The 13,142-nt window shown below is 43.9% G+C and overlaps 1 protein-coding gene across 5 annotated transcripts in view; it reads left to right on the top strand.

Moving 5' to 3' along the window:
• Positions 1–11,512, top strand: part of LOC139595096 (calcium-activated potassium channel subunit beta-2) — a 95,402-nt gene extending 83,890 nt beyond the window's left edge. For 3 of the 5 annotated variants that reach the window (XM_071438040.1, XM_071438039.1, XM_071438037.1), the window contains 3 exons: positions 395–565; positions 3,069–3,264; positions 9,321–11,512. In XM_071438040.1, the coding sequence (XP_071294141.1) occupies positions 395–565; positions 3,069–3,264; positions 9,321–9,605 (652 nt within the window). In that variant the 3' untranslated portion in view covers positions 9,606–11,512. The remainder of the gene's footprint in view (positions 1–394; positions 566–3,068; positions 3,265–9,320) is intronic. The other 2 variants (XM_071438041.1, XM_071438038.1) reach the window with 1 other exon arrangement.
• The last annotated feature ends 1,630 nt before the right edge of the window (positions 11,513–13,142 follow it).

The following is a 13,142-nucleotide window of genomic DNA, read 5'->3' as shown; positions in this document are numbered from 1 at the left end:
CCTGTTACCCTATTCAGCTGGACAAAAGACACCTCATACACCTGGATATCTTCTGGTGGCCTGAGATGGCACTGGCAGGTCAAATGCACCTCTGGGATAATTCTACTGAGCCAAAGAGGCTGTACCAAAGAAGTGTTTACTGAGCTGGCACAAATGTCTAATACTTGTATTTGCTGTAAGGGGTTTTCACCTTTTCAGAAATGGCTGTAATTTATTTTGGAGATGAATAAGTTTGCACCAGGTCAGAGTGAATCTGTTGGAAAAGGACATCAGAGGACCTTTAAGCCTTTCTCTCCCATGAGATGGGTATGGAGGTGGGACTGCCCACCCTTTAGAGGCTGCATTGATGATTGAACATGAACTTCACATAAAAATGTTTAATTTTCAACCTCAGAAATATTTACCAAAAAATCAGGGATCACGACCTACTGGACAAAAGGAAAACAGTGACAGCCCTGAAAGCTGGAGAGGACCGTGCCATCCTGCTGGGGCTGGCCATGATGGTGTGCTCCATCATGATGTACTTCCTGCTGGGAATCACCCTGCTGCGCTCCTACATGCAAAGGTAACCCCATGGCTCTCCCTGCTCTCAACCCTGCATCCCCAGCTGGCTGCATGTGGCTTATTCTTTTGGCTCTTTCTATTCAAGGTTTATAATTGTTCATTTGATCAAATAAACTCTGCACTTCCTTGCCCCGGTGTAAATTAGGCACAGCCACAGTGAAAGCAATTTGAGTCATAGTGGCATAAAGTGAGGGAAGAATTAGATCCCTGCTTGACAAAAATCTCTATCCACAGGCTTTAGACTTGGCACAGTTTAACACCAGTATAATATCCATATCAGCTGGCCTGCAGTCTGCTGAACCATATCAGCTTCTCAGGGGCTGCTGCTGCAAAGCCCAGACTCAGGACAAAAGAGCAAAAAATATTTTGCAGCCCTGAGAAACAGTACACTTCCAAGTGAAAGATGGAGAATTAATTTGGGAAGGAAATCAAGCTCTTTGTAGCACGTAGTTTTCCATGTTGGTTATTACTTTCATTTTAACAACTGAAATCCTCATGAAAGATAGCAATTTGCTGAAAGCAAAAGACCATCTTCCATCATTCCTGCACTGCACTTAATTTTTCTGAGGCTGTCTCTGGCTTCCTCCTCTGCCACCAAGCAGAGAGCTCGGCCTGTGATTCATTAACAACATTTGTAATCAGTTTTCAAGCATCAGCCCTATTTAAAATCCAGCACAGACTGCAGTAAGACTGTCAGTGATGGGTTTTTTCCTGCCCTGATTGGTAGAGTTAAGAGAATGAAAAATGTGTAACTGGGGATCAAAATATTACTCTGTCATGTCCCAAACCATGCTAAGGCAGAGGCCCATACCTGGAACATCTTGGGTTAAACACCACAGGCTTCTTCTTTAGGCACATGCAAGAAGTGCCTACAGCTAACTGGTGTGAGCATCCTCAGTTATACTGGTGCACCTGCATGAGAATGTTCCCTCTTGACCCTGCAGTGATGAGGAATACAGATGAGGATGAGCTGTACTGATTTGCAAGCATCTTATTCATATGATAAAGTTATTTGTCCCTTTTTAAATCAAGGCAGAATTTCGATTTTGAAAACTGAGATCAGGACCTGTTAAGTATCCAAGAGCATTTTCTATTCCAAATTGCTCTCCCAGATCTTTCAGCAATATCGGGGTCAATTGCAGAGGCTGCTAAGGTCAAAATTGCTCACGTGGAAAGAGTTGATTTATATTATATGATATGTGAAAAAAAATTGCCAGATGATATCAAAACACCTCCAAAGTATCAACTATTCTATCTTCACAAGTCTGTGGTAGGTAGGTGTTACTTTATTACCCCCCTGCATGAATAAAACAGCAGCCAGAAAGGTGAAAGTGAGGAGAAGACAGCCCAGGAGCCTTTGCTGTCACTTTTTTCCACACAGACAGATTTCCTCAGGGGTTATTCTCGTTTACAGCAGCACCCCTCCAACAAATACTGCCTGGGAGGGTGAAAAAAATCCTTTCATTCAATTTCCCCCCAGAAAACATAGCATAACTTAATATAAATGTAAAACTGAATATACAAGCAGAATTACTGCTTAAGTAAAACAGCATTAGAATTAGGCAGAAATCTTTGGTATCACTTACTATGTAAAGCCCCTCACAGGTTTTTTGAGGGGCAGGCAGACCCTCATCCCTTTCATGGCAGGGCAGACCTTGGGGGTTTGAGCTGAGGGGCTGAGCACCATTAAAGGGGAGCCCTGGGTGAAACCTTCCCCCAGCCCACAAAGGGCTTTTTGCAGACCCCTCAGTGCAGTGTGCCCTTTCCCCAAGGAAAACACAGCTGCAGATTTTTAAATACATGCCAGTGAGCATTGCTAGTGCACAGCCAGGCCCCATCGTTCCAGTTTTAGCCTCTGGTGAATTGGAGATGAGATGAAATCCTCCAGAAAAGTTACAACCACTGACTTAACTCACAGAAAAGCGAGCAAGCTGCCACTAGGAAAAGCTTTGCCACAGGTAGAGCTGCAGGAGGTAACCCTTGAGAGCTCCTATATCTTCATGTATGAGAATCATACCCTGCTAGTTCAAAATTGTCCTCTCAACCTTTAACTTGACCTGAACTTTGAGTTAACCCTCAAATCAAAATTGTCCTCACTTGAAATTGGCCTGGACTTTGAGTTAACCCTCAAGTCCCAGCTGAGGGTGCCTTGTCATGCAGCGCCGTGCGTGTTGTGCTCTGCCCAGCACAGGCTGCTCAGTTTTCCTTTCCCTCTGCTGACACCCTTTCAAATACACCTCCTCCAGCATCAAAGTTCCAGTTCACTTTCCATTTATACACAGGCATAAGTGAATAGGGTAATTTTGTAATTGATTTTGGGTAATTCTGTGCCCAAAGGCTAAACTGTCTGTGGTGTGTGGCATGAGACAGCCCAGGCTTTGCTGCAACACGTGGCCTCTCCTGCAAGATGCCCCCAGTCTGTCTCTGATGGGAATCCTGAGATGGCTTTAGTGTTTATTTGCCTATTCTTGCCATGCTCTAATGTCTCTTTTTTCCCTGCTTAGTGTCTGGACAGAAGAGACTCAGTGCTCACTGCTCAATGCATCCATCACAGAAACCTTTAACTGCTCATTTAACTGCGGCCCAGAGTGCTGGAAAATCTCTCAGTACCCCTGCCTGCAGGTGTATGTTAATCTCACCTCTTCTGGCCAGAAGCTTCTACTCTACCACACCGAGGAAACAATGAAAATTAATTCTGAGGTAGGAGCACAGAATAAAATTTGTTCCTAAATGGGTTTCTGGAGGGCTTCTCCTCTCATTACATCCATTCCTCACTTTAAAGCAATATAAGGCTTCCAGCTCCTGTTTCACAGAGCAGAGAAAGCAGAAATCAGTGCACAAACACAGCTCACATGTCTGGAGAGGGGCAACTTTCTGCCTCCATCCATTCCAGGGGTGCTGTGCCCTGAGGGCTGGAGCCTCCCTCATCCTTTCCAAGAGCTGTACAGGAGCAGGAGCTCACTGAGCATGTGTCACCTTGATATTCTCATGGAGCTGTGGACAAGTCCCTTCCCACCCAGGAATGGCTCCCATGACAGTGAACACCCCTAGAAATGTGCAGGGAGCACCCATGTGGCAGTGAGAATGGAAATGGCACCGTTTCTGCAGGGCAGGCAGGGTTGGTGGGGAGAGAGGAGAGCCCATCCCCATCTCTGGTGGCAAACCCTGACCTGAGCAGCCCCCTGAGCTCAGCTGTGCTGCTGGGCTCCATCACTGCACTCACCCTGCAGAGACCCTGAGTTTGCTGACTGAGGGGTGCCAAGGTAAAAGCAGCAGCATAAACATAAAGGGCCTGGCTTTGGGGTGTGGATAAAATAAAGAGTCACCCCATCTTTACAGCACAGCTGCTCTGACTCCAGATGTTGGACTAATGGAATTGTTTTGAGCAAGCCTGAAGAATTCCTGCCTCTGCTTCTGCAAGTACAAACTCCAGTGTAAGCCCATGCAGGTGGGGTGGAGAGAGCTCCAGTCTGGAGGCTGCAGGGAGCAGCAGATGCAGAGAATGCAGCAGCAGCAGCAGCAGAGCTGTGTGCCTGACCTGGGCTGTGCATCACTCCCCACCTTCCACAGGGACAGGAGAGATGGGAACAGGGAAATGTCCCTCTCCCCACCTTCCTTTCTTCATAGTAACAACTCCTATGTCCCTGAGAGCACAAACTGGAGGGAGCTGGGACACAGTGGAATCATTAGACTTACAGGTGCCGGATTTTCTTTAACTGCTTGGTTATCCAAGGTCACTGAACCCCAAACTTGGCAAAGCACACCCCAGAAGAGCATAGCCCCAGATCAGGCTGCTGACAAAGTAACCTATTGTGCTTCTATTTATGGCAGCTGTTCAGTAGAACAAATTAATCCTGCATATTAAGATGAAGTGATATTAAAATTAGTCAAAGTATGGCATGGTTGCACTAGGCTGCTTATTCTGCTGGATAATTAACTCTCATGGCTGAGAGATGGAGTCCTCTGGCTCTGAAGTGTGAAATGGAGAAGAGTTCCCCCTTTTTCCCCTCCACTCTGGCATCAGTGCAGGAAGAGGCACTGACTGTCTGTGAGGCCTGAGGCAGGACAGACCTCACTTCCTGCTGGGGCAAAAGCAAAACCGCGATGTTCATGCCTCAATTTGATTAAAACAGATCAGATAAATATCTGTGCTCCACTGATTCAAATAAATTGAGAGATTCAGCATAAATCTCCACATTCTTTTATTGATAATTTTTGCTTGCTGAAATGGACTTTGAAATTCTCCCAGATGCCACCCCCTCTTAATTTAGTGTAGGCACAGTTAATACTTCTCCAGCCCAAGGTTGTTTTACAGGTTAAGCTCTGCTCTCAGGAGGATTCCTAGGTTTTCCTAACATGCTGCTGGCTATGTGCCCTGAATACAAAGCAGTTTTGAGGGGAAGTTTGCAATGTCTATAAAATACCTGTCTTCTTGCTCGTGGCTCGGATCAGCAGGGTTTCCAAGCTCAAATCAGCACAGCCAGCCTCAGCACTCCAGATGTGATTTCCCTCTCCCCTGGCCAGAGAGCATCCCCATGCAGCAGGAATGCAGCCCTGAGTGTGCTGGGTGGTGATGCTCCAGCTGGGTGCTAAGCTGTCCCTCTCCATCCATTTACTCACATTTGTGTTCCCTGTCTTTACCTTTGCCAAATAAATAAAAAATAACCCCATGCCTGGCTCACTGAGCTCTGGCATTACTGGGGACAACACAGAGCACAGTCCTGACACTCCAAGACCAACACCAGTGACTCTCAAAAGGTGACACCCCTCCACCAACCTCTGTGCTTTGCTGAGCACCCACACACAGGGACAGAGCAGCATCTGGAGCTGCCTCTCTCTTCTCCCCACCAGCCAGCATGGCCAGAGCAAAATCCACTTTGAGTTTAAATAGTGCTTTATCCAGGAGAATTGCTGGCTGTCAGCTCAGGAGGTGGAGTAAGGAGTAGGTACAATTTATACTGAGATCTGCAGCGTGCTGCTGCCAGTCTCTGGTGGGAGTCAGTGGGGAGTCAGTGGAGATCTGTCAAGCTGCTCGAGTCTTTCCAAGAAAAGCACATAAGGGTTTTTTCTGCCTTTTCATTGCTCTTGCTGTGCCTACTTTATCTCTAGCCTTTAGGACAAGCCCAGCCCCTGGTCAATACCACAGGCAAAACAGTTTAAATGCTTCCATGGCCACACTTTCCTTCCTCAGCTGCCAAAGGCTCTAACAGCCTCTGCAAGAGGTGAATCAGCCACAGAGCCAGGCTGTCACCATGAGGAAGGACTGTGGTAGTTAGAGCAATTAGAGAGGCCCCATTTTGATCTCATGTTATGTAATTTTGACTCTTTTCATGTCATTGGAGCTCCTGCTGATTTGTATCAGTTCTCTGTTAGTGAGATAACAAGAAGGATTTAATCACCAAAATCAGCTGTAACTGCCTGGGACTCAGAAATGATGTGGATTCTCAGGGTTTCTCACAGAAGACTCAGGTGTTTATAAGCCAGGAAGGAGTTTGCCTGGTGCAGGGAGGGGAAGCAGAGCTGTTCAGCTGTGGATTCCAGTAGGGAACTGAAAAATTCCATCTGGAGAAGTCAATTCAGGCCAACTCAGATACAGAACTCCTCCTTCAATCCTTCTCCAAACTTGTTGGAGGTGTAAATTGACATCCTGACCCCTTTCTCACAAAGATTGCCTGTCTAAGTTTCCAGGCTCAGCTTGGACACCAATCCCAGCCACAGACATATGATGAGAGTTGTGGATTTCACTGCCCCCCTGAACTGGGGGCTTTTCTGGCAATAGCCTTTGTAGTATATCTTCATGGATTTAAGGGAAACTGCCTCTAGCTTGCCTGGAGAAGCTGTGTGATCTCCATCCCTGGAGATATTCATAACCTGACTGGAGAAGTCCCTGAGCAACTCTGCACTGAGCAGGGCACTGGACTGGATGTATCCAGAGGTGGTTCAGACAGGACACCTACCCAATGATTTATATTAGGAAAGTAGAGATGAAAACATTAATCACAGCTTCTATTTGTAACTGATAGATCCCTCTTGTGCTCAGATTGCTAGGAACACAAGAACCACCTTTCTCATGCTGTATCACAGAATCTTTGCCTGAGGTAGAGCACCAGACACTGTTTACTTGCAGATTTCCAATGTTTGACAATGCAGAAGTGCCAAAAACCAGCATAGATTTAATTGTCTGCATTCACAGGTAGAGCACAGCAGTTGTGGATATAAAATTCCATACCAGCCATTGCAGAAAACTATTGAAAATTTAAACTATGGAAAACAAAGAAAACATCAATACATCCTGTTATTGAGTCTTCTTCTTGTTTGCCAAACACCTATGAAACACAGCCCTGGGATCTCATTGGGAAAGCTGAGATGTGGAAGGAGGCCAGGAGCACCCCACAACCAAAATTTAATGTCCTTGTGCTGAGGATCAAAGCTAAGACCAAGAAGTTTCCAGGGTCTCAGGAGAACCAGAGTGAGGCAGAGAGCACACAAAGGGCTCACACACCTTGCAGAGCACCTGGGAGACAGGAGAGAGACATGGCTTCAGCACAAGGAGTCTGGATGAGAGGCACAATAAACCAACTTCCCTTGCACAGCTGCACTCCACACTTTCATGCTCCCAGGCCCTCCACCATGGGCAGCCCAACACAGATGGTGGCTCTGTGCCTGCAGGTGTAGGGAGCAGCCCAAGTTCTGCTTCAGGTCCCCTCTGAGAGCACTTGGACAGTGCTTGGATTCACTGCACTATTGGGATATTTCTGCAAACTTAGAGCCCAGGAATCTTTCATCCTTTTTGCTTCTACATATCTTCTATTCTCTGTCAAGGGGAAGTTGTATTTTGCAAAAGTGGCCAAGTTCTCATTTAATCACCTCATTCAGGATACTTCATGAGAATTCCAGAAACAGAAATGAATAGCAAAAAAAAAAAAAAAAAAGACAAGAAAAAACCCCCAAATTCCCCCAAAAAACCCCAACACAAATCCATTTGAACTGGAAATACTGCTGTTATGGCAGGGACAACAGATCATTTACTAAGGGAAAATGAGGAATGCTTCACTGAGAAATTCCCCCTACTTAGTAGATTATGATCTATTAAAGACTCGTGGGCACTGGAAGAGGGCTCGTGACTTTGGACATTTAAGACAAATTTGGTCAGAGTACAAGAGAATATCCTATAGGGAGCAGACACGCACCAGCAGCAAGATGGATGAGATATTAATGCTCTGATATTTTTCATCTCTAATTTCTAGAGCTCTATGAAATATTCATAATGGCAGTGTGGCCACGCTCCACCATTAATGCTCCAGTCTGCTAACGCCAGACAATCTCTCTGCCATGCTTCAAATCATATTCTGTGTTAATAACTTGCCAATGAATCAATCAAGTCCTATTATGAGGTTAATCCTTTGATCATAATTAGGACTAGAGATTTGTTGCAGTATGTTAAAAAAAGAATTCACAGCACGTCACGAAAAAGAACGGAGGGACGTTTATAAAGTATGTACATTAACAGAGTAATAGTCAAAACCCATGGGTCACATTATTTTAATCAAAACCATCTTCTTTCCTTTGCAAAACTCACTTTCTCATTAAATTATCTGGGGCTACTTTAGGTTCTCACCAGGACAAGCAGCCTGCTAGGTCCCCCCCTGCATGTCCAAGGAGAAGTCAAGCAGCAGATCTCCACTCCTCCTGAAGCAGTTAATCAAAATCCTGTGCAGGTGTAGAAAAAATTCAGATTTGGTGGGGTGTAAGTGCACAGAAGAGAGAAGGAAGTGAGAGGCCCTGGGCTCCTCCCATCGATCATCTTCCAGACCATCAGGAGCAACAGCAAGCTGAGGGGTTACTGCTCTAGGTCAAAAATTGTCCAGATGTGGCCTCAGTCCTTGTGTCTGCCAACCAGCTCAGCAGCCCACACCAGCCCTTGGCAGGGAGTGCTCAGCAGAGCCCAGGTCCACTGTTCTACCCTTCTCATGGAATATCTTCAGCACATGGACTCCATAAAACAGTTTTTAAAATAACTCGCCTTTAGAATTCTCTGGAAATCTAGGTTGCAACGGTGCTAGATAGAGCCACCCCCAAATCTTATTTTCTTTGGGACTAAAACTGAAAATCCAGGATCATCTTCAGAGAACAGGATTTTATGCTGGGGTCAAAAGCAAAAAAATCACTAAAAGCCACTCTGGCAACCAGGTTGATCTTCAGCTAGAGGCTGAATGAGAGTCCCCTGGGCTGTCAGTAGGAAAACCTGGATCACTTATTTGTCTCTAGCTGAGCCATTACCCCCATGAGAGTATTTGTGTGGAGGTCTCTCCTCATCCCTCCTCTGAGTGAACTCCTGTGCCCACTGTGATCACTTAGATCCAAGCCAAGTGAGAGCTAAACTCCCAGATTTGTATTTACAGAAAGTCAATTACCCATCTAACTGTGAGCATATGTGTGCCACTTAAGATGAAGAGGTACTTCATCAGTTCTATTTTTGCATGTGTAAATTAGCAATAATAATATATTCACCTATCTCACAAGGCACCGTGCAGATTAAAGCATTAATGTTTGAACAGCACTTGGAGGTTCTCCAATGGGAAATTCTGTAGATGTGCAAAATATTGAGTTTTGCTGTGATAAATTCATTATTAGTGTAATAGTATTCCACTCTTGTTGTGAAAAGCATAATCATCTGGAGATTTCCCCACTTGCCACCTGCAAACAGACACTGCAACAGCTCTGGAGACACTTTTCTCCCTCTGCTTTCTCCCCAGTGTTCCTACATCCCCAAGTGTGGGAAGAACTACGAGGAGTCCATGTCGCTGGTGAACGTGGTGATGGAAAACTTCAGGAAGTACCAACGTTTCTCCTGCTTCTACGACCCCGAGGGCGTGCAGAAGAACGTGATCCTCACCAAACTGTACAGCTCCAACGTGCTCTTCCACTCCCTGGTCTGGCCCACCTGCATGATGATCGGGGGGGTGGCCATCGTGGCCATGGTAAAGCTGACTCAGTACCTCTCCCTGCTCTGCGAGAGAATCCAGAGGATCAGCAGATAGGAAAGGAGACTTCTCCGAAATTTAATACTGTTTTTTCTCATTCTTCACCAAAGAACCTTAAGTTTGTAATGTGCAAGTCTGGTATAAGTTCCTTACTATATTCTTCTAAGTAGAGCAATAATGCAAAAGCTGTTCTATATGCAAACATGATGTTATTATTATGCAGACGAATGAAAGCGTTCCTGTTTTGTGTTGACCGTCTCTATGATCTTGTTTTATGCTGGGATTAGTTCTTTCTTTTCTACAGCCAAGATAGGGCTCAGTGTGACCATTGGCCAAGCTTTAGTCAGTTGATGTTTTTGGTGTAAAAGATTTTGGGGAAATTCACTGCTGGACAAAGGGCAGCCGACCATTCATGCATCATTGAGGTCTCACACCTGGCTCAGCCCATTGGATGGATTTGTGGCTTTGGCTTTTTTAACACTGGCTGCAGAGTGGGGAGGGAAAAGGCATTGATAAGGGGTTTTTTTAATGGTAAGATGGCACAAAAAGGATGTATTTTGAAGTCAGGTTGGGATCAGCATACAGTATTTTCAGCCTCAGTAGGAATTGGTGATGCTTTGTGTTTGCTCCCTCAGTTCAGAAGTCAATTGTACCCTATGGTGTTTGTAAGGTCTTTTGGAAAACACTTTGGAGTTTTATTTTGTGTAGTGCTATAATTTTCTTCTGTCTTATCAACATAAGTTTTGTCACTTGCAGAAGCTGTAGCCAAAAAAGCAAAAAAAACACCTTGTTCCATTTTGTATTCTAGTCTGAGCCCTATTGATGGAGGTGGGACCAGAACTCCTTCTGTAAAGGTTTATTATTCATTTGTCTTGTATTTGCTACCATATCACTGTAAAGAAAAAAATAACACTATCAGCTATTTTTTCATTTTTTACTTCCAACTATTTTAGATTTTTTTACTTGATATATATACAGATATATATATATAGATATATATATATAAAGAAAAAGCTATATTATATCTAGTTGTGTATTGAAACTTGTTTAGGGGGGTTTTTTCCTTTGTTTTTACCCACTGGAAAATGAACAGTACAATTCATGTATTTGTAACCTTCATCCTTGGATAATATCATAACACAGAGAAGCAGCACTGCAGGATCTTATCCAATATTCATGATGTTGTTTCAGTCAAAGGTCTCTGTTGCTGTGACATGGGAAATGACAAAAATCTCATCCAATTCTATGGCTCTATTAACTGAATTGTTAGATAATCATCATAACACATTTGGAAATCTCTCCTGACCCTTACTCACCATGCAGTGCTGGCTGACATGAATTATGATTTACAAGACCCAGGTGCAATGATTTATTGGAAAACCTGAGAATCTGGCTAAGTTGTTGTCCTATCTGTCAAATATTTACCACAGTATACTTGCCAGTTTAATTTCATACACACTGGAGTCACAATTTCTGCATAATTTATTTTTATTCCCCAATAGAAAACATTCCTTCTTATGTTTTAAAGACACCTCTTTCAGTTCCTCATGTTGTACCCAGCCTGAAGGACAAACACAAGGCACATCCTGGGAGTAATCCTGTGAACTCATTATCCAATAGCTCAAAGAAACTATATACAGGCCTACTCAAACCAAGAAAATAACATTTTTCCCTTCAAAAAGACTGCAAATCAAGTATTCTGCCTAGTTCATCTATATATATATATATAAGTACCTTTCCTCATCATAGCATTAAAAATTTCAAGATGTTACAAAACAAGTCATGCAAGTGTAATGTGAGCTGTAAAAAAAAAAAAAGTTCTCAGCAGTGAAAATAAACCTGCAATCTTGTAATCAGTAGTATAATTTTCCTTAGGTAATTAAATTCCTGGAGGGTGGGGGGGATAATGAAGGTTCCAAAAATATGTAATAAAAATATTCAATTAAATCTTCCAGATTTCAGTATCTGCTGCCTTCAGATCTGGCTTGTTTCATCAAACTGCTTTCTGTAGCTTCCATTACCAAGAAAAGAGGAGTGCTGGTGCTCCAGGGAATTCAGAAATGTTCCTTTGCAAAACCCCTGTTTTGATCAATATGTTGGAATTGCAGGAGCTGGGGGGTCTGGGAACCTCAACACCAGTGGGGCTGTACTGTGCTGCCAACCACAATCCCAGATCAGGAATGCTGTACAGCTTTTCCACACCATCACCAGCTCTTGTCCTGGCCATTTGCACAGTGATTTAGGTGCCCTGTGACATTTTGGGTGCCTGTGTTTGTGTATTTTCCCTGGGTGGCAGGGAAGCTGATTGTTCCTGACATTTACACATCAAACGCTGCTTTCAACTTCTCGTGCCATAAAACATTTCACCAGAGCTCCTGTGGGTGAAACATCTTGCTGCTGTTGTAGGCTATAATCATTTTGTTGACATTAAGGGAGAGATCTGTGGGATAGCAAAACAACTTGAGTAATTGGATGGAGTGAGGTAAAACAATAATTTTGAAGGGAATTATCCATCTGATCCCTGGCACTGTTAACCCCCTACTGAAGTGTTAGCACTGCAAATGGGATTTTTTGACAACTCCTGCTGCCCCAAAGAGAGGTGGTGTTTCAGCAAGGATGTTAGTCTGTCCTATTTCTTTCTCCATTCTATTTTAACATCATTTTTTCCCCTGCAAAAGGCATTGATGTTCCTATAGGCAGCTCAAATGCATGAGAAAAACATGTCATGCAATTCAGCAGCCAGGCAAACCAACCCTTGTTTCTAAGACTGGTTCTGACTCTTCCCAGCACAAACATTTCCACTCTTGATGTCCCAGCTGGGCATTTGGGACAGCAGGGACAAGCCTGTCCTGCAAAACCCTGGAAGGGAGAGGTGCAATATGAAAAAGGTTGTGCAATATTTCCAAGCATCAGAAACCTATGACAAGCACCCTTGCGTGATTTAAAATGATTTAAAGCATTCATAAGTATTTCAGATACAAAATTCCCATGGCCTTTTAGTAGTTGTCATTTTCTTAATTAGATTGTATATGTCAAGCCTCATTCCTATTCTGGAAGATCTAAATCTGAAGCTGAAGTGTGAACATCCTTGCTGTAATACTTTGAAATCTGGCACCTTGCAGCAGATTTATAAATGTCACCAGCTAGGACAACAGAGAGTTTATTTTGATTTAGTTTTCTTCATTGAGGAGATGTCAATTTATCTCACAGGATGCACCCAGTGGAAGGATACCTGTCTCCAGGGTGAGCCTGGGTGAGTGCAGCAAGGAGAGAGGGTTGAGGAGACACGAGAAGAGGAGACACAAAGGCAGTGGTTTCCCACCTGAAGGACAAATAGGGAATAAAGTCCCACCTTGTGACTTTCTTTTTTTTTTTTTATTTTTGTACAGAGGATAGGAGTGAACTTGGGTAATTAAGTTTTTGATTCTTTTTGAAAAATAGGGTTGGGGTGAGGGTTAGGGTTTGAGTTAGGGTTCGGGCTTGGGTTAGGTTTGGGTGAGGGTTAATGTCAGTTCAATGGAAGAAGTTGCTCAGAAAGAACTGGCTGGTTTTAATCTATTCCAAGAGGATTCCTACTCTCATTTGACTGTCAAA

This window comes from Agelaius tricolor, unplaced genomic scaffold (genome assembly GCF_023055355.1).
Source record: "Agelaius tricolor isolate 1412-34295 unplaced genomic scaffold, bAgeTri1.0.p SCAF_12, whole genome shotgun sequence".
Taxonomy (NCBI): Eukaryota; Metazoa; Chordata; class Aves; order Passeriformes; family Icteridae; genus Agelaius; species Agelaius tricolor.
This window is presented reverse-complemented; position numbering and strand designations above follow the sequence as displayed.